The sequence below is a fragment of the Lacerta agilis genome, chromosome 6 (assembly GCF_009819535.1).
Source record: "Lacerta agilis isolate rLacAgi1 chromosome 6, rLacAgi1.pri, whole genome shotgun sequence".
Lineage (NCBI taxonomy): Eukaryota > Metazoa > Chordata > Lepidosauria > Squamata > Lacertidae > Lacerta > Lacerta agilis.
Genome location: NC_046317.1, coordinates 91,641,373 through 91,664,485, shown reverse-complemented (window position 1 = coordinate 91,664,485; position 23,113 = coordinate 91,641,373). Strand labels below are relative to the sequence as shown.

The window sequence follows — 23,113 nt, the reverse complement described above, 5'->3', positions numbered from 1 at the left end:
TTTTCGGGTGGGACAATTATCAGAAAACTTTTAACTTGAACATTTCTGTGAAGACTACGTGGGTGGACTTTTGAAAAGAAGGTCCATAAACTAAACTTCTTTTGTCTTTAGCTTTAAAAAAAATGGTTAGACTGCACGTTTGGAATCTTCCTCACCAAAGTCCAGCGCTCATCTCGCATTGTTATCAGGCTCATTTTTCATGGAATGGCCCATTTGCCTTGGATGCAGAAAGGCAATTCAGAAATAAATCCATGTTACTGTTCCTTTCTTCCCTCTTTTTTTTTCTTCGCCAGGACGATACACCCCTTTGGGGAAGACCAGACTCCCATTCTTTGCCAGTCTGCGGGCCGTCCTAAGCCACAGCTCATACACCCGGCTCCTTGGAGGTTTCTTGTTGGCCTCGCTGGCATTCCAGGTAACAGCAGGCCAGAGGCGTAGGAAGGTCAGGTGGTACCCGGTGCGGAAAATTTCTTGTCAAACCCTCACCCCCATTGATTCCCCCCCCCCTGCAAAAATGGTTTTACGTTATTTCATATTTTCTTACCAAGGAATAATAACAAGTAATAATAATAAAAAACTTTTATTTATATCCCGCCCTCCCCGGCCGAAGTCGGGCTCAGGGTGGCTAACATCAGATACATAACATTGGTATAAAATCAAACAATAATTAAATTACCTCCTAAAAACATCTCAAAATCAAATTAAAGTCTAATTAGATGGCTTTCCACAGGGTTAGGGTTGGGAACAGTAAGTGCTCCGCTGAACTGAAATTTCAGCCTTCACGACATAGGAAAACAGGCAAGTGAACAGCTATTTTGGTGGAGGAGGGTCAAGATATTAACCAATATGCATGAAATTTCATATACAGCTATATAATCCCTAGTATAGTAAGATAAGACCTTTGGAGCAGGGATTTTCAAAAAAGAAAAGTTTTTTAGGAACCGCCCTAGTAGGGCAGTAATTGTTCCTTGATAATTTGTCACCCCCTCCATTATGGAAACTGGGGCGGTTCGCCCCCTACGCCCCCCTTGCTACGCCCCTGCAGCAGGCCCTACCATGACTGGGTAACAGCTGGCACAAGGCTTTCCTGGGGCGGAAGTGGGACACAATTGATCAGTGGTACACTGAATTTGCTGGGCGGGCCATAGCTCATTGGCAGAGCATGTTCTTGGCTTGCCGAAGGTTCGATCTCTGGCATCTCCAGTTAACGGGGTCCGTAGCAAGGGATGGGAAACCCCTTTGCTCCTTCCAAAACTAAGTGGACAAAGCTGGGTTAAGCTCAGCCTTCCCCAACCTGGTAAGGACGTTAAGAAGAGGGCTCCGGATCAGGCCAGCGGCCCGTATAGTCCGGCATCCTGTTCTCACTTTGACCAACCAGATGCCCATTATGGGAAACTGGCAAGCAGGATCTGAATGCAAGATCCCTCTTCCCTCCTGTGGTTTCCAGCAACTGGGATTCAGAAGCGTTGAGAGCCAGTGTGGTGTAGCGGTTAAGAGCAGTGGACTTGTAATCTGGGGAACTGGGTTCGCTTCTCCGCTCCTCCACATGCAGCTGCTGGGTGACCTTGGGCTAGTCACACTTTTTTGAAGTCTCTCAGCCTTACTCACCTCACAGAGTGTTTGTTGTGGTGGAGGAAGGGAAAGGGAGAATGTGAGCTGCTTTGAGACTCCTTAGGGTAGTGATAAAGGGGGATATCAAATCCAAACTCCTCCTCCTCCTCCTCCTCCTCCTCCTCCTCCTCCTCCTCCTCCTCTTCTTCTTCTTCTTCTTCGGCTTAGGGAGCTGGGTATGTTTAGCCTGGAGAAGAGAAGGTTAAGGGGTGATATGATAGCCATGTTCAAATATATAAAAGGATGTCATCTAGAGGAGGGAGAAAGGTTGTTTTCTGCTGCTCCAGAGAAGCGCACACGGAGCAATGGATTCAAACTACAAGAAAGAAGATTCCACCTAAACATTAGGAAGAACTTCCTGACAGTGAGAGCTGTTCGGCAGTGGAATTTGCTACCAAGGAGTGTGGTGGAGTCTCCTTCTTTGGAGGTCTTTAAGCAGAGGCTTGACAGCCACCTGTCAGGAATGCTTTGATGGTGTTTTCTGCTTGGCAGGGGGTTGGACTGGATGGCCCTTGTGGTCTCTTCCAACTCTATGATTCTATGATTCTCTGATTCTCTGACTGTGGAGGCTGAGTTGAGCCACAATGGCTAGTAGCCCTCTCCTCCTCCATGAATTTTCCCAACCCTCTTTTAAAGCCATCCAAATTGGTGGCTACCTCCTGTGGGTGGGAGTTCCATAGTTTAATCATGCACCACATGAATAATTACTTTCTTTTATCTGCTCTGAATGTCCCGGGACATTGTTGGAGTCCAAGCATCTATCATCTCTGAACGTTGGCCACCATGGCTGGGGCTGATGTGAATTGGAGTCCAGCAACCCCCAGAGGGCCACTGATTCCCCCAGACCTGTGCTAGACAAGTCATATAAGCTCCCAGCCTCTGCTGTCCACCCTGAACATAAATGTAAGAACACAAGGAGAGCCCTGAGGAATCAGACCAAGGGTCAATGTAGTCCAGCATCCTCTTCCCAACAGCAGGCAGCCAGAGGCCTTTGGAAAGTCCATAAGCACTACCTCCTGTGGAAGTGAGTTCCTTAGTTTGACTATGTACTGCATGAAGAAGAACTTTCTTTTACCTGTGCTAAACCTTCCATGAATTCTGGTGCTGGAGGAGACTCTTGAGAGTCCCATGGACTGCAAGAAGATCAAACTTATCCATTCTCAAAGAAATCAGCCCTGAGTGCTCACTGGAAGGACAGATCCTGAAGTTGAGGCTCCAGTACTTTGGCCACCTCATGAGAAGAGAAGACCCCCTGGAAAAGACCCTGATGTTGGGAAAGATGGAGGGCACAAGGAGAAGGGGATGACAGAGGATGAGATGGTTGGAGAGTGTTCTCGAAGCTACCAACATGAGTTTGGCCAAACTGCGAGAGGCAGTGAAGGATAGGCGTGCCTGGCATGCTCTGGTCCATGGGGTCACGAAGAGTCGGACACGGCTGAACGACTGAACAACAACAACAAACCTTCCAACGTTCAGCTTCAGGGGGATCCCACGAGTCCTAGTGTTGTGAAAAAGGGAGAAAAGCTTTTCTCCATGCCAGGCATAATTTTATAAACTCTTATAAACGGTGTGTAATGTTATAAACTTCTATCCTGTCACCTCTTCCTCACCTTTCCTCTAAATTAAAGGGCCCCAAATGTGGTTTTAGCTTTAGCCTCTAGTTTGGGGCTGCAGCTTCCGTCACAGTCCGTGCCGGAATAAGGCAGGCAGTGTCTAACCTTCCTTGAATTATTTGCAGGGTCCATTGCCAGCTTGCAAATCCTGGTGCCCAGCACGCAGGTGCGCCCTGCTTTGCAGGCACCACTGATTGGCAGCGTGTGCAAAACGCCCTTTCAGCTCAGGTGTATCTTTACCTGCCTGAGGTAAGGGTAGGTGAGTGTGGCTTGACCGAAACAACCTGGAAACGCCGTGCTTCCCCACCACTGATTTTCATTTTGAAAACAGCCTCCTTGACGGTCACTGAGGATAAAAATGGAAGCGATGGTTTAGCAGGGAGTGGCATGCCACACTCGCCCGTTCAGTGCCCAAATGCTCGCTGAGGCTGTTCCGTTTCCACCCACAGCTTGCCCAGGGAATCTTTGCCTTCTTCTGCACTCACGCAGCTGGATTGCCTGGCAGCTTCCAACATCTGGTGCTCATCATGCTGGTACGTATTGCATAGCTGTCAAGTTTCGGATTTGAAAATAAGGGATCAGCACTCTCACCTATCCTGGGGACAGTCACATGTCAGTGGTGGGCGGAGCCAGAAGCAAAAGTGGGCGGAGCAGCAATGTAAACTCCAAGTGGGCTCGGGCTCGGAGTGGAGCAAAGAGGAGGGCAGCCATGTGCTCCGCGCAATGGAGCCCCATCGTCTTCTTGTCTGATCCCATCAAAACAGGTCAGGAAGCAGCAGCTGCTCAAAGGCAGCCAGGCTCCGCCCGCCAGCTAACCCTATTGGCCGGCTGAGGGGCTCGGCGGCAACGGATAGGGGCTGATGCAGGGGGAGGAATACACCCCCCTGTAAGCACGGGAAACAGCTCCCACTTGCTTTGAGGGCTGAGGCTTTTCTCTCCAAGTAGGCGAGGTCTTCCCACCCAGTCCCTGGCCAGCAGGGGAGGAGCTGCTTCCATTAAAAACGGGGAATTTAAGGGAAATAAAAAATAAGGGAGAGCAGCGGGAAACTGCTTAAAATAAGGGAGAATCCCAGGGAAAACGGGATACTTGACAGCACTGACGTATTGCCTGGCTTGCTTGTGCCAACCTGACACCCTCCAGCTTCTTTGGACTACAACTCCCATCAGGCATGGCTCCCATCAGCTTGAGCATCATAGGGTTGTGCTTGGGAGTTGTAGTCCAAAATGCCTGGTGGGCAGCAGGTTGGGAAAGGCTACCCTATGCACACGTGTCATGGAGAAGGAAACTGGAGTTTGCTGTCTTGCTCTTTTCTCTCTCTCCTCTCTCTTTGCCCCCATGCCACCTCCAAATGAGAGTGTCTTGCTCCGAGGATCCAGGCATTGATGACAGTTTTACTAAGGGTGCTATCTATAAGCCAAGTCTGCTGCGACTGCAGTTGCAGTGTGCAAAATGGCACTTCCTGGTCAGGGGGATCATTTGTGTTTTAAAAAGGTAAAGGGACCCCTGACCATTAGGTCCAGTTGTGTACAACTCTGGGGTTGCGGCGCTCCTCTCGCTTTACTGGCCGAGGGAGCCAGCATACAGCTTCCAGGTCATGTGGCCAGCATGACTAAGCCGCTTCTGGCAAACCAGAGCAGCGCACGGAAACGCCATTTACCTTCCCGCCGGAGCGGTACCTATTTATCTACTTGTACTTTGACTGCTTTCGAACTGCTAGGTTGGCAGGAGCAGGGATCGAGCAACGGGAGCTCACCCGGTTGCGGGGATTCGAACCGCCGACTTTCTGATCAGCAAGCCCTAGGCTCTGTGGTTTAACCCACTGTGCCACCCGCACCCGCGTGTGTGTTGAGCAGGGCTTTCCACCCCAGCTCAACTGAGTTCCGGCACCTCTTTTTCTAGCACTGGTCTTAAACCATCTAAGTTGGTGGTGAAACAGGAAGACATTTAAACACCCCACGAGTGAATCGGGATGAGTGTCCGTTGTCATATAGCCACCCCAAAAAGAATGAAGTTCCAGCATGATCTGTTTGCAGAGAGATTAGATGATGTTGGCTATTTAATGAATATCTATTCTGATTTCTTTCTGGGGGACATTAGAGGACGTTGCATCAAGCGAGTGTTGTCCCACACTTTCCAGTACTGGGGAGCCAACTCAAATAAAATATTGGGGAGAGGTCAGGTAAGCCCCGCCCTGCATAATCGGTCATGTGACGTGGTACACACACACACTATTTGAATGGCAATGTCCATCAGGTTGGGGGGACGGACGGCCCCTCAAATATTTTATGTGAGGGGCAAAACCCCCTCAGCCCCTAAGAGTTGGCTCCTACGTTCCAGTACGTTTCCCCACCACTTTCCTTACTGCAAAAAAGTCTTATTTTGTGGGGGAAGCAGGTTTGTTGTGCAAAAGCTCCCAACCGGCTTTCCTTGCACAGCCTGAATTTGGGTTGCTCATTCAGCTGGCTAAGACTATCCATGTAAGATAAATACAGCCATGTGCCAAAGAGCTCTGGGTCATGCCGGGTGCCGGTGAGTTTCCTCTCCCCTCTCTGCCTCCAGGTGGTCGCCTGCCTCTCCATCCCTGGCTGGCAGTGGTTCCTGGTAAGGTTTGGGAAGAAGATGGCTCTCTTCATAGGCCTCTCGGTGAGTGTCCTTCACAAGACCTGTTCTTGATGACTTGTCTGCATTTTGCCTTTTTCAGTTGCAATTGCAGAGGGTGGCGACAAGGAAAAACGGGCCGGTTTAGGCATAGTTTCCTGCTCGTGGCATGCTCTCCCCAGGGAAGTGTTACGGAAAAAATAATTCCAGGTGTGGAACTGCCCAGCCACCTGGCCCTTAGGGATAGGCCCACTGGTTTCTGCGGAGTTAAATAAAAGAAGTCCAGCCACTGGAGCAAGGACAAGACAGGGTTTATTGCGCAATAGGTTACAGTCAAACTGCACCCCCAGAACAGTGTTACAAGAACTTTTAAAACTCCTATCATATCCCAGAATACAGTTTGGAAACATCATCACTACATCATCACTACCTCACAAAAGGGAAGGGTTATACATGATTTGCATATAGGAAAAACAGGAAAGACAAGATTAGCATATGGGGGAAACAGAGCAATATCAGGGAGATAGCCCTGAGAAGTGTGAATGGGTGTTAAGTATTGGCAAGGATACCTTGAGCACTTATCTGGGAGAGAACAATGGGATTCTGGTTGAGGGATATTAGCCTGAAACACCCAGAGATTACCTGCTGAGGCATTTCCCTGTGTACGTGGTCTCTCGCCTACTGGATCATGGCAGAGAGATGGGTCCCCTTAAGGGCATCACTCCATACCCCAAATGAGTTTACTCAGGAGGAGACTTTGCTTAGGTGACCCCCCCCATAATTTCCGTATCATTCCCCCCTTCGGAGATAGATTTGCATCAGGTTCTGAAAGAACCGCAAATCCTTTCTCCGCACTGAACTACAGTTCAGAGATAGACATATTTCCCACCCCCCTTTCGTCCTGCATGTTATATACACTAAATATTATCATGGCATCCAACCTCCCAGGTGTGGGTGTATGTAACCTGAAAGGGACTTGCATGTCACGCCTCTTAAGGCTCTTTGGAAGTGTATCAGTGTACCTAGCGAGACATAGGATATTACGTAAAAATAACATATGCTACATTTTGTTACTAAATTACTATTCTAGCACTTTGGGAGAATCATTTCCAATAGTGGTTTATGCTTATTTACCAGAAAGGTCCGCCTGTGACTGAAAATGCAGTTTGTTTTGTTTTTTTCTCTTTTCTTTTGTGTGTGTTGTGTTCCCAGGTGTCAAAGCTAGCTGTCCTCTGGTCTCTTGATGCCACAGCAACACCCATCAACATGCATCCCTGGTGTAAGGGCTTGCATTGACTTGACCTAAAGCCTTTTTACCCCATGTGGTTAGGTGTGACACTCCCTGGAGAGAAATGCCGCACCCTGACCAACTGTGGGGCCTCTGTGGCTTTGGTCCTGCTCTCAAAGGGGTGGGCCTGCGCTCTTGCTATTTAAGGGGACAAAAGCCAATGGCACCTTGGATACACTTTGTCCAATTCAAACAAAGTCCAATTAGAATTTACATATGCCCCTGGTTCTCACTTTCCAAACCAAACTGTGAAAAACCATTCTAAAAAGGCAGTGGTCCAAATTAATAATTTAACCTATAGGGAACCATTCCTGCTAAATCAAAGCATAAACACCTTCATGTATCTGGGGTTCTGTTTTGATCTTGAAGTTTCTTCTTGATAAAATGACCTAAAACAATCTAAAATGTGTAGGGAAGGTTGGAATATCATGTGAGACAAGGAATGTGGTCATAAATTGGTCTAACCTAAATATTGGACTACGAAATAGCCTGATCTTTTAGGAAACATAAAATGCATGAGAATCCTCCATTGGGGTGTAAGCAATATGCACCAAGACACCATACAGTAAACATGAAAACAATTAAACACAAAAATTGGGTTCCCCCCTTTGTGGAAATAATATATATACTGTCAAACATAGTTCAAGGTTTTTGGCATAATGTCACACAACATACAACGTAACAATTATATATCAATTCCATATCTTGAAGCAATAGTGATCTTGAGACAATTCTGGGGCACTGAGTCTCGAAGTCAAAAGGAGAGAAAATGTCCTTACAGTTCAGCTCCCCCTCCCCTTGTCACCAGCCCCCCCACCCCCCAGTCAGTCCATATCCTTTTGGAGTGAGATAGATGTGGCCACTTCTGATGATGTTCAACTGCTGAAGAGTTGGACTGTAGGTTCATTGTCCAGTTTTCATAAACACTTCCTTTGAAGGAATAGCCTGTAATGGGGCTAAAAGACAGTTGGGGCTAAAAGACAGTTAGGAGGGAAGGGGCAAAAGAGCCAAAGGGAAAGCCTCCTTGGGTCTCTGCAAAAATAAAATCTTAATACATTAAGCATTTTATTCATTTCAATATTGTCATCACTTTTCTAGGTAATTACTGTTATTACCTGCTAAGTTTGTTTGGATTTTTTCAAAAGGTAAAAATATTAGAAGGAAACAAAATTAAAAATTAGATCCACATTTAAACAATGTGCTATCTGATAAAAGATAACTTTGTGATGGAAAAAACTTATAGATGGTACCTGACCCCCATCCAAGTTAGTCAAAATAAATAAATAAATTTCAGCCATAAGTTTAGGAGATGCAACAAATGACATGTCCCCCAAAAATGACCTATGAGGAACCAAAATTAAATGTTAAAACACACAATTCCTAACAATGGTTCCCAAATGGAATAAAAAAAAATGTTTTTTTATGTGACAACATCAGCTAGAATGTTAAAGCAAAAATACTGAAAAAATGGGTTAACACCAACAAAAGAATACTTGGTTGTGCTTAGATCAATTTCATAGACATAATGGAAAACTAACTTAATAAATGAAAAGCAGATTATTTGTAACCTAAAATATAGGGAAGTGGGGATTTAAACTTGTTTCGCATAACAGGGGAAAATGACTGTAAGGGAAGGAAATAAATTACTGTTTGTATCTCCTCACAGGATTAACATAAAAGCAAGATAAGTATCAGAAGGTACCTCCTGAGTACCCACTGGACTGGAAAAGACAATAGCCTGCGTTTGCATAGTCTAAAGGAAGCATTTGCCCAGTGATTGTCCCTCGGGGTACTTTGACCAAAGGTGCAAATCTGTGGCAGGATGAAGAGAAGACAGCAATTCTCCATGAATTTCTTAGGTGCCCCCCCCTTCAGAGATGGGGATTTGAAATTAAGGTTCTGAAAGAACTGCAAATCCTTTCTTCTCACCTAGATCTCACCTCAGTATCCTGTTGAAAGGAAAAATTATTTCATGTGTTGTTCCTAAGATGCATAAAAAATGTTATATACAAGCTACTGAAGAGAGCACTCTCATATTTACCTGTGGAAAGAATTTGGCATGTTAGAATTTTAAAGCCCAAATACTTAATTCTATTCTTGTTCTTCAGGTGGCCTCTGCAGCAATCTCCCTGCAGGGCTAAGCTTTGTCAGTAGCCTCTGTGCATGTACAGAGTTCATGATTTAGAAACCTATTGTACCATTTGAAAGAATTGTATCCATTGGCTAAATTACCTTGAATAAAGGAAGGTAAGCGTGAAGAGTAGATTTTTAAAGAGCAGGGTGGGATTTTTAAACAGAAACCTAGCAATTCACACCCCTAACCAAACAGCAATGAAATTGGTCAAATTAAATTTCGGTTTGGTCAGTTTAAATCCATTTTTCTAGGGTTTCGTCCTAAGACATTTTCTGACACATTTCCTGTTTCTCACTGCTTAGGAAATGGGCTTATAAATCTTAAACTTTAAATAATTAGAACTTCAGCATTCAGACAAACCTAGCTAAGTTTGGTCAAATTAAATTCCTAATAATGAAGTCTCAGCACTAATTAATCATGTTTACGGTATCAAATAAACATCTCATACCCCAGGCAAAATAAATTGGGAGCTATGCCTCCTTTATCTACAGGTTTCGGGGTACAGATCTCTATTAAATGTGGGCTATCATTATTTTGTGTGCACCCCCTCTGGTCATTAGCAGAATACCTGCTCCCTTATATATGAGTAAAAATGGCCAGAGAGTCAGAATTCATAAAATTCAAATATTCTCAGTGATTTTAGCCAAGGCAGACTAAATTCTCTGCCCCCCTCATGTATGGGAAAATGGCTCTTACAGGGAAGGTCAATTTTGTATGTGTGTGCTTAAACTTTAAAACTTAAATAATAGGTGAAATGGTAAAACTTAGATAATCACTCCTTTAAAAAACAAAACACAACACTCTCCTCTTAACTCGGAAAGCTGGGCTGAATTTCAACCCACCACCACACCAGGATTTAAAAATTACCCTCCAATGCTTGCAGACACATGGCCTTCCACATAGCTATAAAGTGGGAGTTGAAAGAAGGACCCTGAGGTCATCCAGTCCAACCCCCTAAATTACAGGGTTCACAAGTTTTGTACTACCTCGTTGTTGTTGTTGTTGTTGTTGTTGTTGTTGTTGTTGTTTTAAGGCTTAAGGCTGATGAAAATCAGACACTGCAGTTTATCTTGTAAAACTGAAGACTTCTGCAGCAGGAAAATTGTGTATTGCACCCTCTTTTACTCTTTGGAGGGGGGGGGAATGGCCTTCTACAGTCTCTTTAAAACAACAAATCTTTACACACCACATCCACCCATTCCAATATTTGCCATGTTTTTGGGTTGATCAAGCCCTCACACAATTTTTTTTTTTTTAACTGTGCACCCTTAAGAAGCTATGGCCAATTTCTAAGGCTGACAAACTCAAAAGGAGAACCTGGGCAAACTCCAATTTGGGGACCAGAAAGAGACAGAAACTGAAGGGGCATTTTCCAAGAAAAGGGCTAGTTAATCCTGGCTGATCTTACAGACTGATATTGGGAGCCTTACAATAACCCTTCTGTCCAACCGAATCAAAGTTAAAACTGGACTCAGATAGACAATTGCTGGCTATGGAAGCTTCTACCCTTAATAACACTTTTCCTAGAAGGAACACCATATTCTCATAGGCATGTAGTCATAACAATTCCTCAGAACAACAGCAACCACATTTCTCTCTCAAAGGGGAACCTACCTAAGGCTTAATGAAATTACAGGCGCTGCAGTTTAGCTTGCGAGAGCAGTTATACTCAACTTGGCTGTCTGCAGCAGAAACATTAGGCTAAATTCACAGCACATTCCAAAGTAGACTAGAACACGACAGTAGACTAGCTCTCTCTAAACTCAAGTTGCAACTAAACATTTCTCATTAGGTACAGATTTCTTTCCTGTTTAGTTGCAAAGGGAAGGGGGGGCAATCCCCCTCTCAGAACACACTCAAACCCCTTCAGGGGATTTTCCTACCACTTGGAGGGACACTTTTGGAGCCTCTCTTGAATAATAAATATTTGCACACCTCAGTATCATATTTAATAAAATATTAAGTTATTATTTATATCCCACCCATCTGGCTGAGTTTCCCCAGCCACTCTGGGCGGCTCCTAACCGAGGATTAAAACATATCATGTTTAAGTTGATCAGGTCCAAATAGCTTCTTTAAACTAAAATTTGAAGCAAGCTTGCAGTTTTAAACAATGCGCACTTTAGAAAGGGCAGTCTGATGGCCAGTTTTAAAACACAACTCTCTTATGATCTCTAACATACATGCTCTCAGACTGGATTTTTGTAATTGTTTCTGGTTTTCTCAGGCCCTTTTAAATCACTGAATTACATAAGGAAAACAAAATGACAGAGACACAACAGACTCACATACACACAACAGACAACATGTAACATGTAAACATAGATTTCCATCCTTTAGTTGGTTATTGTAAGGAGTTGGCTCACTTCCCTTTTGTTTCATTAAGCGAAGTTAGTAGGAAGGTCCCAAATTTCTAATTGGTGGGGGGCTTCCTTCCATCAAGTGCTTTCTCATGGAATTTAGGCAATCCATGTTAAAGGATCCCTCCGGTGGCCAGCGGAGTTCTGATGGTACATTTGCAGTAAATGATGGCCAGAGAGTTCCTACAGAAGTTTTGCAACTTCTGCCTGGATAATAGCTCATGGTCTGGAATTTCCTTCCAGTGATCCAAAACAAACTCGAGGGGAGAGTCTGGTTCCGGCTGGGTGACAGAAGGCTTCCGAGAAGCCTTCTTCCCAGTAGGAGCCTGACCAAGCTTCGAAGCTTTGGCACCCATCGTTCCTTTGGGAGTTTAAGAGGAACCTGGGGTTTAAAGAGAGGACGGGAAAGATATCTTAATGCAGACAGGGGTAAGAAAATGGGGTCTTAACACAGAGCAAACACGCGACGTTCCGATTCAACTAGTCCTGGTCCCTTGCGTTCTCTAGATCGGCTAGAGGGGCGGCTGACCAGGGGGATCTACACTAAAACTACCTCTTCCTTTCCTTTTTCTGGAGCTCCTTTTCCTCTTCCTTTCTCTTCCATTTCTTCTCAACTATTCCTATTTTCCCAAACCATTTCCACCCATTACAGAATTTCCCCACCTGGCAACCTCCTACCTATCGTTTAACAGCTAAAGGAAGGGAGCCCTACTGGACGCCTGCCACTGCAGTGCCAGATCAGGCAGCCCTTTATTCGATAGAGTGAAACAGTCCGGAAAAACCTCCCTTGCGTTCGTTAGACCTGCTAACGGGGCAGCTGAGGTTGGGGATAGTGCAGAAAGTCCTTTGCCCCTTGCGTTCGTTAGGATCTTTCACCTACTCGGGGCGGCTGGCAAAGTAGAAAAAGAGCCCAGTCCCTTGCGTTCGTTAGGCCAGCTAACGGGGCGGCTGACCAGGTATTGGAGAAAAAAAGAGATAGAGCTCAGGACTCCCCTTCCGAGTTGAGCAGCGGTCTATGGGACAGACCGAGAGAAAGGCAAGAAGAACGATAGGCAAGAAAGTAGAGAATACGGTTGCCAGGTTAACCACCCCCCTACCCCCAAATCACCAGTGCACTGGATTTATACTCACGCGTCTTCCACTGCGATCCCCTGGATCGTTGAAGACGAAGCCGGCTGAATCTTGTCTTTGCTCCCTGGCTGGCTCCTTAGAGACTTGCAAATTACCGCCCTTGAAGATGGCTGGGGGTCCAAAAGATCTTCCCAGGCAAATGGCCTGGTGCCGGCTGAAGATTTCAGGGCCCCCAGTCAGCAACATGGGAGAACCGCAAGTCCCGGCTTTCGGCACCAACTGTTACAGAAAAAATAATTCCAGGTGTGGAACTGCCCAGCCACCTGGCCCTTAGGGATAGGCCCACTGGTTTCTGCGGAGTTAAATAAAAGAAGTCCAGCCACTGGAGCAAGGACAAGACAGGGTTTATTGCGCAATAGGTTACAGTCAAACTGCACCCCCAGAACAGTGTTACAAGAACTTTTAAAACTCCTATCATATCCCAGAATACAGTTTGGAAACATCATCACTACATCATCACTACCTCACAAAAGGGAAGGGTTATACATGATTTGCATATAGGAAAAACAGGAAAGACAAGATTAGCATATGGGGGAAACAGAGCAATATCAGGGAGATAGCCCTGAGAAGTGTGAATGGGTGTTAAGTATTGGCAAGGATACCTTGAGCACTTATCTGGGAGAGAACAATGGGATTCTGGTTGAGGGATATTAGCCTGAAACACCCAGAGATTACCTGCTGAGGCATTTCCCTGTGTACGTGGTCTCTCGCCTACTGGATCATGGCAGAGAGATGGGTCCCCTTAAGGGCATCACTCCATACCCCAAATGAGTTTACTCAGGAGGAGACTTTGCTTAGGTGACCCCCCCCATAATTTCCGTATCAGAAGCCTGCCTGGCACTGTCATTGACATCTTTGCATCTCCCAGTCACTGGACAGATTAAGTCAGGGGTCAGCAAACTTTTTCAGCAGGGGGCCGGTCCACTGTCGCTCAGACCATGTGGTGGGCCGGACTATATTTTGGAAAAAATTAAAATAAAATGAACGAATTCCTATGCCCCACAAATAACCCAGAGATGCATTTTAAATAAAAGCACACATTCTACTCATGTAAAAATACCAGGCAGGCCCCACAAATAACCCAGAGATGCGTTTTAAATAAAAGGACACATTCTACTCATGTAAAAACACACTGATTCCCGGACCGTCCGAGGGCCGGATTTAGAAGGTGATTGGGCTGCATCCGGCCCCCGGGCCTTAGGCTGCCCACCCCTGGATTAAGTCAACTGTTCTGCCGTTTGTTGATAAAATGTTTCCTGCCGCTGAAGTTTTCCGCTGTTGCTGGGTCTGTTTCATAAGTTTCATAATAGTTTTCCTGCAGTTTATTAACTGTTTTTAAGATATACTTTATGCTCTCTTTTTAAAAGTTGCTTAGAGACTCCGCCGAGGGAGCCCGGGCAGCGGCTTCGGGTGTGTCTGTGGGCTGCAGAGACTCCCGAAGCCGCCACCTGGCACCCCCGGGGGCGGGGCGTCGCGCCGTGTGTGTTCATCATAACACATGCACACGCCGCGATGCCCCGCCCCCGGGGATGCCTCTTGGCTTCCCGCCCCGGGCAGCCAAGGGGCTATAAATGCCCCTGGGGCCGAGGCCGTTTAGGGCCTTAAAGGTCAGCACTAACACTTTGAATTGTGCTCAGAAACGTCCTGGGAGCCAATGTAGGTCTTTCAGGACCGGCGTTATGTGGTCTCGGCGGCCGCACCCAGTCACCAGTCTTGCTGCCGCATTCTGGATTAGTTGTAGTTTCTAGGTCACCTCCAAAGGTAGCCTCACGTAGAGCACATTATTATTATTATTATTATTATTATTATTATTATTATTATTATTATTATTATTTTGAGCCCACAACTGGCATTTAGGTGTATCCCGTCTCTGACAGCGTAGGTAGATCAGGACCATCCTGGCTGCTAGTTGTCGATGAGGCTCTTCTCCTGAGGTAGCTCTTTTTCATTCCTCTCCTCCTCCTGCTCACCTTGTCTGCTGCAGCTGATCATCCCGTCTCTCATTGTTATCACGGTTGTGACCCACAACTTCCTGGTCTACGTCTTCATGGTCGCCGTGGCAGGAAGCAGCCTCGCCGTCCTCTACTTGTTGCCATGGTGAGTGCCGGAAGGGAAGTCCCGAACAATAGCGGTCTCGTCCGGGGAGGACGTACCACATCCGGACGGAAGCTTCCTGAAACCTCGTGCTAACAGCATTTCGGCACTCGGGCTCTGGGAACTCTCAAAGGCACTTGGTTCATAGAACGGAGCGCTACACATATGGATGTGAGGAAAAACAAGCATGAGAGAGAAATATACAGTGTTACTTCGGGTTAAGAACTTAATTTGTTCCTGAGGTCCGTTCTTAACCTGAAACTGTTCTTAACCTGAAGCACCACTTTAGCTAATGGGGCCTCCCGCTGCCAACGCGCTGATGCCACGCGATTTCTGTTCTCATCCTGAAGCAAAGTTCTTAACCTGAAGTGTTATTTCTGGGTTAGCGGAGTCTGTAACCTGAAGCGTCTGTAACCTGAGGTACCACTGTAACAGGGTCTGCCACTGCCATTTGCTTCAGCAAGTTTTCCCGTTTGGAGTTTTCTGTTGTAATTCTTACCTGCTCCTTGACACGACCAGCCCAGGAGATTTATTTTGCCGCTTGAGGCAAAACAAAATGAGGTGGCTGGAGGTGACCCAGGGAAGTCCTGATACTATTGATAGGGAAAACGCAGGGGGAGGGGGTCCTCCCCGAATCTGAGCTCCTCCAGTGTGGTGTAGTGGTTAAGAGGGGCAGACTGGTAATCTGGGGAACCGGGTTCGCGTCTCCGCTCCTCCACATACAGCTGCTGGGTGACCTTGGGCTAGTCACACTTCTCTGAAGTCTCTCAGCCCCACTCACCTCACAGAGTGTTTGTTGTGGGGGAGGAAGGGAAAGGAGAATGTTAGCCGCTTTGAGACTCCTTCAGGTAGTGAAAAGCGGGATAATAATAATAATAATAATAATAATAATAATAATAATAATTTATTATTTGTACCCCGCCCATCTGGCTGGGTCTCCCCAGCCACTCTGGGCGGCTTCCACCAAACATTAAAATACATTTAAAATATCACAGTTTAAAAACTTATCAAATCCAAACTCTTCTTCTTCTCCCGAGTAAACCCGTTGGAACAGATGGATGCCCTCAAGGGTCACCCTCAAGAAGAGGGGTATGAAGGCAGTGGGAGGCTGGACTGGAGGTGGCAAATGGCACGCTCCTCGGGGACTAGATCTGCCTTCCCTCCCAGCTTCCCCCAGCCTTCTGCCTGAGGCGACTGCCTCACTGAGGCTAATGGATGAGCCGGCCTTGCCCCACGATCTCATCTGTCTTTCTAGATGATCAAGGCCCTTCCAGTGGGTCAAAGCAAATTATTAGCTCCAGCAAAGCTCCTAAGAGCCCACATTGTTCCTCTAGCACCCTTACCACGCCCAGGGAAAATCGTGCCCCCAGCTGAGGGTTGTCAGAACTTTTGGGGACATCTAGTATCTCGATTGGGGCTATTTTTTTCCACTGGGACTGGTAACAGCTCTGCGGGGTCCGTGGCAAATGTAGCTTAGCAAAGTCCCCGAGTGCCTGGGAAGTTTGAGTCCCTGGGCTTTTATCCCTTTTGGACCGACAGTTGCTATTTTGCTGGTGGACTTCCTGAGATAAGGAAAAGGATGGAGGGAACCGCACTTGCTTGACACAGATTCCTCGCGAAGGAATCAGAGCGGAGGCTCGGCAAACAACCTCCCTGCCAACTTTGTGCAAAAACGTCGAGATTTAGGCTTAATGGACAGGTTGTCTTGAAACGACCTTAGATTTGCTCATTCATGGGTGAATTGTTGCTTGGTGCTGTGGTGACTGTCTTGCAGGTGCAAACCCCCTGACTTGACCCTCTCCTCCTCCTCCCCAGGTCCATGCTTCCAGACGCAGTGGACGATTTCAAGCTGCAGAACCCCGCCTGCCTCAACCTGGAACCTTTCTTCTACTCCTTCTACGTTTTCTTCAACAAGCTCGCAGGCGGCCTCTCCCTTGGCATTTCCACCATGAGTTTGCAGTAAGCCTCCTCGTTCCAGCCTTGTTGCTGCTAAGCCACAAAAGTCACCCCAAAATCCCCTTCGCTTCCTGGGAAGGGAGAATGCCTGGATTAGACCTAGAGGCAGGGCTGACTTAAGAGCCTTCATGGTGCAGTGGTTAGACTCAGTGGCGTACGGAGCCGGTTTGCTGCTCGGAGCAGCAAACGCGGGGGCACCCCCGGGGGTGGGGTGCCACTCCATAGCGCACGTGCGTCATGACCAGTGCTGTCAAGTATCTCATTTTCCCCGGGATTCTCCCTTATTTCAAGCAGTTTCCCGCTGCTCTCCCTTATTTTTTATTTCCCTTAAATTTCCCGTTTTTAATGGAAGCAGGGACTGGGTGGGAAGACCTTGCCTACTTGGAGAGAAAAGCCTCAGCCCTCAAAGCAAGTGGGAGCTGTTTCCCGTGCTTACAGGGGGGTGTATTCCTCCCCCTGCATCAGCCCTTATCCATTGCCGCCGGGCCCCTCAGCCGCCCAATAGGGTTAGCTGGTGGGCAGAGCCTGGCTGCCTTTGAGCAGCTGCTGCTTCCTGACCTGTTTTGATGGGATCAGACAAGAAGACGATGGGGCTCCATTGCGCGGAGCACATGGCTGCCCTCCTCTTTGCTCCGCTCTGAGCCCGAGCCCACTTGGAGTTTACATTGCTGCTCCGCCCACTTTTGCTTCTGGCTCCGCCCACCACTGACATGTGACTGTCCCCGGGATAGGTGAGACTGCTGATCCCTTATTTTCAAAACCGAAACTTGACAGCTATGGTCGTGACATCACGACGCATGCACGCTACGATGCGCAGTGACGTCACGGCGCATGCGCGCTACAGAACGCAGTCCATCCCGGATGCCGGGCGTGAGCAGCACCCCATCCGTGCGGTGGCTGCTTGTGCAGCAACTCGTAAGACTGCAGTGTGCGAGCAGTTGCTGCACAGAAGTGGTGCCAGGTGGCGGCTTGGGAGTCGCGGGGGCGGGTGCCGAGTGTCGCCCCCCTCCAGGCTGGAACCGGCGGTGTGCCGCTCTCAACGCCCCCACCTTGCCACACCACTGGTTAGAGTGCTGAACTAGGACCTGGGAGACCAGGGTTCAAATCCCCCACTTGGGTGACCTTGGGCCAGTCACCATCTCTTAGTTTAACCTTCCACACAGGGTTGTTGTTGTTGTGAGGATAAATGGGGAGGAGGGGAACCACGCTCCTTGGGGGGAAAGGTGGCATATAAATGTAACAAATAAATAATCTGGTGGTTGTTGTTGTTGTTTTTTTTAAAAAAAATCATTTACAGTTTTGCAGGTTACAGAGCCACGGACTGCACACATAACCCCCAGGTTATCCTGACGCTGCAAATTCTCATGGCACCTGTTCCCATCGCCCTGCTGCTCTCTTCCATGGCCGTCTTCTTCTCCTACCCCATCGACGAGAAGCGGAGGAAGCAGATCAGAGTGGAAATGGAGGTGACTGGGTAAGGATGGGGTTCCCCGATGTGGAGCACCTTAAAGTGGTCGAGGGTCGCCCCTAATTAAAGACACAGGCTTCCCTATCCTAAAGGCTTGGATTGGGCGATGATACATTTTAGGGCCACATATACAATCCCGTTTAAACCAGGAGTCAGACACTGCTGGATTAACCTATGCCCTTTCAGGCTGAAGTCCGACTGGCCTCGGAGATCTTACAATTCTCCCCCAAGGCGCTCATGATTTGACTTGGGTGGGTTTTCGGGAGTGTGATGCAGTGGCAGGATCCCCAAAAACTTAAACAAGGCTTCGCCAAGCTGGACCAGACACGTCCAAAGAATGTGTAGGGGCACCAGGTTAGCAAAAGCTCACCGAAATGACCACCAACCATGAGCTCATCAAGTCTTCTGATAGGGCAGTGGCTCCCAAATAATTTGGTTCCACAAACCCACCCCCTGTGCCCCCTTACCCTGTAAAAAGCATTGTTCAGAATAGCAGTTTGCAAGGTAACAGCCCAATAAAATTCAAAGCAGTAGCAGTCAATTGCACATTTATTCCAAATCCGATTAAAACTGTTTAGCCTTTGACTTATTAAACAATTGATAGCCTATTAAATGATATGGGGGGGGGAATTATTTCTGTTTGTTACGATGTTACATACTTCTGTGCTTTTATAGTGCAAGGTGACCTGTGATATAAAGGGGAGGTATGGAAATTTAATAAATAAATGAAATACTTTAAGTCAACAAAACGGATGAACCTGATACAGTGACAGGGCTGTCTTAAGCATATGTGGCACCAGGGTGCAAAAATCCATCCTGTGCACCCTCCCGGTTGCCCAGAATTGCCAACCTTTTTGTAGGGGGGGGGGCAGCGTGCAGGCAGGGCAGAGAGCAGGGCACAGAGGAGCGTGAGGCGGCGCTAGGCTGGGCACCTCGTCAGTGGGTAGCGTGCTCTAGGCCGGCCTCTCCACGGCTCTATGCCAATCCCAAGCGTGCAGGAGGGCAGAGCCGGCCGGCCACCTCAGCGTCTCGCTGGCTCGATTGCCTCCGAACTCGCGGCACAGAGCCGCCCGCAACAGAAGAGCCCGCCAGAGTGCTCTGACGGGCAGGCTCTTTCCCGGACTCCAACTCTCGGGCCCCAGACTCACGGCCTGGCACCCTTGAGAGCCCAGCACCCGGCACCCCTAATGACGGCCCTGTACAGTGATACCAGCTTTTCAAAGTCTGATAGTCATTTACCCCTCCAGAGACCCTCCCACACCGCTGCCATCGTCCTCTTGCCTCTTAGTGCCACCCCCCCCCCCCCCGGTAGACCCACCAGCCTCCAGGGGTTGATACTGCCAAGTTTGGGAACTACTGCGTTATGGTTTTCTACACACACACACACACACACTCTGTATATAAAGTAGGAGAACACTTCAATCTCCCAGGACATTCTATAAAAGATCTCAAAGTAGCTGTCTTAATACAAAGAAATTTCAGAAATAGACTGGAAAGAGAAGTGGCTGAATTACAACTAATCACCAAACTTAAAACCACGGAGAAACCTGGTCTGAACAAAGACATTGGATTCTTATCTCATTATACATAACAAAGCTATCTTTAGCCATCTCACCCCTTGCCTTTCCCTGCAAGACTAATTGCAGCCGTTAAGAGTCGTCAACAGGTTTTCCACACCTATCAGCTGATCACCCATTCCCACCACCCTTCTGAGCAATACCCCTCCCCACTCCCTCACTATATTTAAGGATCTGGTGACTTCTGTTTCAGTGTATCTGAAGAAGTGTGCATGCACACGAAAGCTCATACCAGGAACAAACTCAGTTGGTCTCTAAGGTGCTACTAGAAAGAATTTTCGATTTTGTTTTGACTGTATATAAAATTCGTGTACTGCCCCATATATTTCGGGGCGGTTCACAACATGAAATATCTAAAGAGTCTTGGAACTTTTGCCCACTTTAACCCCCCCCCCCGAAATAGCCATATCCTCTAAACTGCTTGCAATTTCTAAACAAATCTTAAGCAATACTCTGTTGTATCACATGGCGTGTTGTATGCTGCATTTCACAGCTCCCTCGGCCTATAGAGTGAGATGAGCACGCAACCCCAGAGTCGTCCGCGACTGGACCTAACGGTTAGGGGTACCTTTACCTTTGATAAGAGCCGGCACATCCATTTAGGCGGACTAGGCGGCTGCCTAGGGCGCCGAAATGGAGGGGGCGCCATGCCACGCCGCTGGCCCGCCTGTGCCCGCACCTCCCACTAAAGCAGGCTTTGGCAGGGGGTGGGGGGTGGGACGGGCGAGCAGCGACTTCTCCGCTACAGCGGAGAAACCGCTGCTTGCCTCTCCACCAAAACCGCTGCTTGCCTCTCCACCAAAGCAGGCTTTGGCGGGGGGCTGGACGGGCGAGCAGCGGCTTCTCCGCTATAGCAGACAAACCGCTGCTTGCCTCTCCACCCCCCCACCTCCCGCCAAAGCAGGCTTTGGCGGGGGGTGGGGGGGCGCCAGAAGATTGGTGTCACCTAGGGCACCAGAAGCCCTAGCACCGGTCCTGCCTGTGATATACAGTGCAAATGACATGAGAAAACTTGGTAATCTTATTTGTATAACATTATTCTTGTTTATAAAACCTAATAACAACAACAATAATAATAAGCCACAGGCACTGGGAATATGGGTTTTTTTTTTCTCCCCACACGTTACCCGCTAGCCATGGGGGCAGCAGCTTCAAGGGTTTGGATATATGCAATTTCAATGTATATGCAGAACCCTTGGAACCGAACCCACCTATCCACGCCAACCCCCCAAAAAGTCTTAACCCAGGGCTGGGGAGCCTCCCGCCCATAGCCCTGATGAGACCTATCCTGGACCCCAAAGCTGCTTCCCCCATATGTGATGTGGGGTGAGTGGCAGGTGGAAACACGGCTGTTTGTGCACAATTTGCAGTGCGTTCCCAACGGTGCCTGCACACGCTTGCTGGGGCTAATGGGAATTGTAGTCCAGCAACTTCTGGGGGCACCCGGTTGGCAAAGGCTGCTCTAGGAGTTTGTTTGCCCGCTTCCAGAGAGCTCTGTGCATCTCTTCCATAATCGCCCACTCCGCGCCAAGCTTTAGACTCTGAGCCTCTCCTCCAATTTCACATTCATCTTTTCTCTTTCTAAGCAGGCATCAGGGTCAGACAGAACGCCCAGAATCAGAGGCAAGTTAGTCTCTGGAGGGAATTGATTCACTCCCGGCCGTGAAGAAGGAGTCATGTCTACTTGCGGGAAAGTTGCTGACCCGTCTTACCTCCAGTTGCAACACTACAAAGGACAGGTCTCTGGTGTCTTCCTTTTTTTCCATCCGGGAGCAGCAGTGAAGACATCTCGAGTGCTTGCGCAAAATGCCAAAGAAATCAACCCCACGGAGCTCAACATTTTTGCAACAATCTCTTGCCCAGGGTCAAATCCCTGAGGATGTGCTGAGGATGGAACAAGCAGAGGCTTCGCTTTAAAAAACTAGAACGAACTTCTTCCTCAGGGGAGCAGGAACAAGCTGGTGGTTCTAGAAATGAAGGAACCTTTAATGTACATTTATGTAACAAAGATCTCTTGCCTTGGAAAGAGAATGGATTGTGCTATGATTCAGCGACTCGTCTTCTGCACTTATATGATTTATGTAAGCTCCTCACATATGAGTAAGGAAACTAGGCCAAATGCATATTCAATTTCAGGACATTTTAGAGAAGTGGAACTCAGCCGCCCCGAGGATGACCCCGGGCAGCTGCACTCAATATCATTATGGGTCTCTCTCAACCCCAGTGGTTTTCACGGGTATTTTGGTCTTCCGCAATCTCCGGAACACAAAGCAATCTCATTTGCAAGCTGAACTGGGACCTCGATGCATTTATCTGTATGGTGGCATCCATTTGATGCCTGCCCATGGCAAGAAGGAGGCTTATTTAGCTCAGTTTAGAGAGGCAGAGGGCATGATCTCAGCGGTAGAGCACATGCCGTGAATCTTGAAGGTCTCAGGTTCCACCCTCAGTGTCTTGAGTTAAAAGATCTCAGGTTAGGAGGGCTGAGGAGCTGCTTGGAGAGCTGCTCTGCCAGTCAGGGTAGATAACCCTGAGCTAGAAGGATCTGTGACCAGAGGGAAGTGACTCACCCAGCTGGCCTGGCACGAGTTGACCTTTCTCCAGGTCTCCTGACTGGGACCTACCATGACGTTCTTCTGACAGGCTATTAGCATTACGGGAAGCGCTCCAGGTCAAGTCAAGCGCGGCACTGAAAATGCTGATGAGACCTCCCTGACCCAGACCAATCCTTAGCTTCCAACCTCCCCTTGCCTGGCTACAAAATAGCCTCGTTGTTTCCACTTTCCTGGTTATGGGAATCGCTTCCCTCCGGGTGGGGGGGGGGGGAGGGAGGAGAGACAAGGCGTTGGTGCACGCCAGCGCCCAACCTGGTCCCAGCCTCCTGGCGACGTGACGCCTGCCGTGAGGCTACGGATGCCAACATCCTTCGAGCCATTTAGCAACACAATCTTGTGGTCTGGTCTATTTCGGTATGTGCTAATGTGGTTGCCATGCACACTGATGGCTTTTTATCTGTGTTTTTAACTAGACTGCAAGTCGTTAGTGATTTGCCTGTTTATTGCACAGAGCCAGCGCAACAATAGGTGCTTTGTGAATCACGCTGTCGAGCCAGGTTGACATTTCAGAAATAAGATCCCTTATTTAAAAAATAACAACAATTAATTGAGGAGGGTTCCCCCCCCCAGGGGGTGGTGTATGCTGCTAAGAAGCTGCGGCTGGCCACGTCTCAGTCGCAAAAGCTTTATTCTTCCAGTGCGATTGGCATTCCCCTTCATGCCACTC

The 23,113-nt window shown here is 48.0% G+C and overlaps 1 protein-coding gene across 3 annotated transcripts in view; it reads left to right on the top strand.

Annotated features, from left to right (window-relative positions):
• The window catches only part of LOC117049143 (sodium-dependent lysophosphatidylcholine symporter 1-like), a 43,969-nt gene extending 22,087 nt beyond the window's left edge, over nt 1–21,882 (top strand). For 2 of the 3 annotated variants that reach the window (XM_033153832.1, XM_033153830.1), the window contains exons 8-14: nt 294–415; nt 3,674–3,757; nt 5,785–5,868; nt 14,721–14,833; nt 16,646–16,789; nt 18,084–18,260; nt 21,418–21,882. In XM_033153832.1, the coding sequence (XP_033009723.1) occupies nt 294–415; nt 3,674–3,757; nt 5,785–5,868; nt 14,721–14,833; nt 16,646–16,789; nt 18,084–18,260; nt 21,418–21,463 (770 nt within the window). In that variant the 3' untranslated portion in view covers nt 21,464–21,882. The remainder of the gene's footprint in view (nt 1–293; nt 416–3,673; nt 3,758–5,784; nt 5,869–14,720; nt 14,834–16,645; nt 16,790–18,083; nt 18,261–21,417) is intronic. The other variant, XM_033153831.1, reaches the window with a different exon arrangement.
• The last annotated feature ends 1,231 nt before the right edge of the window (nt 21,883–23,113 follow it).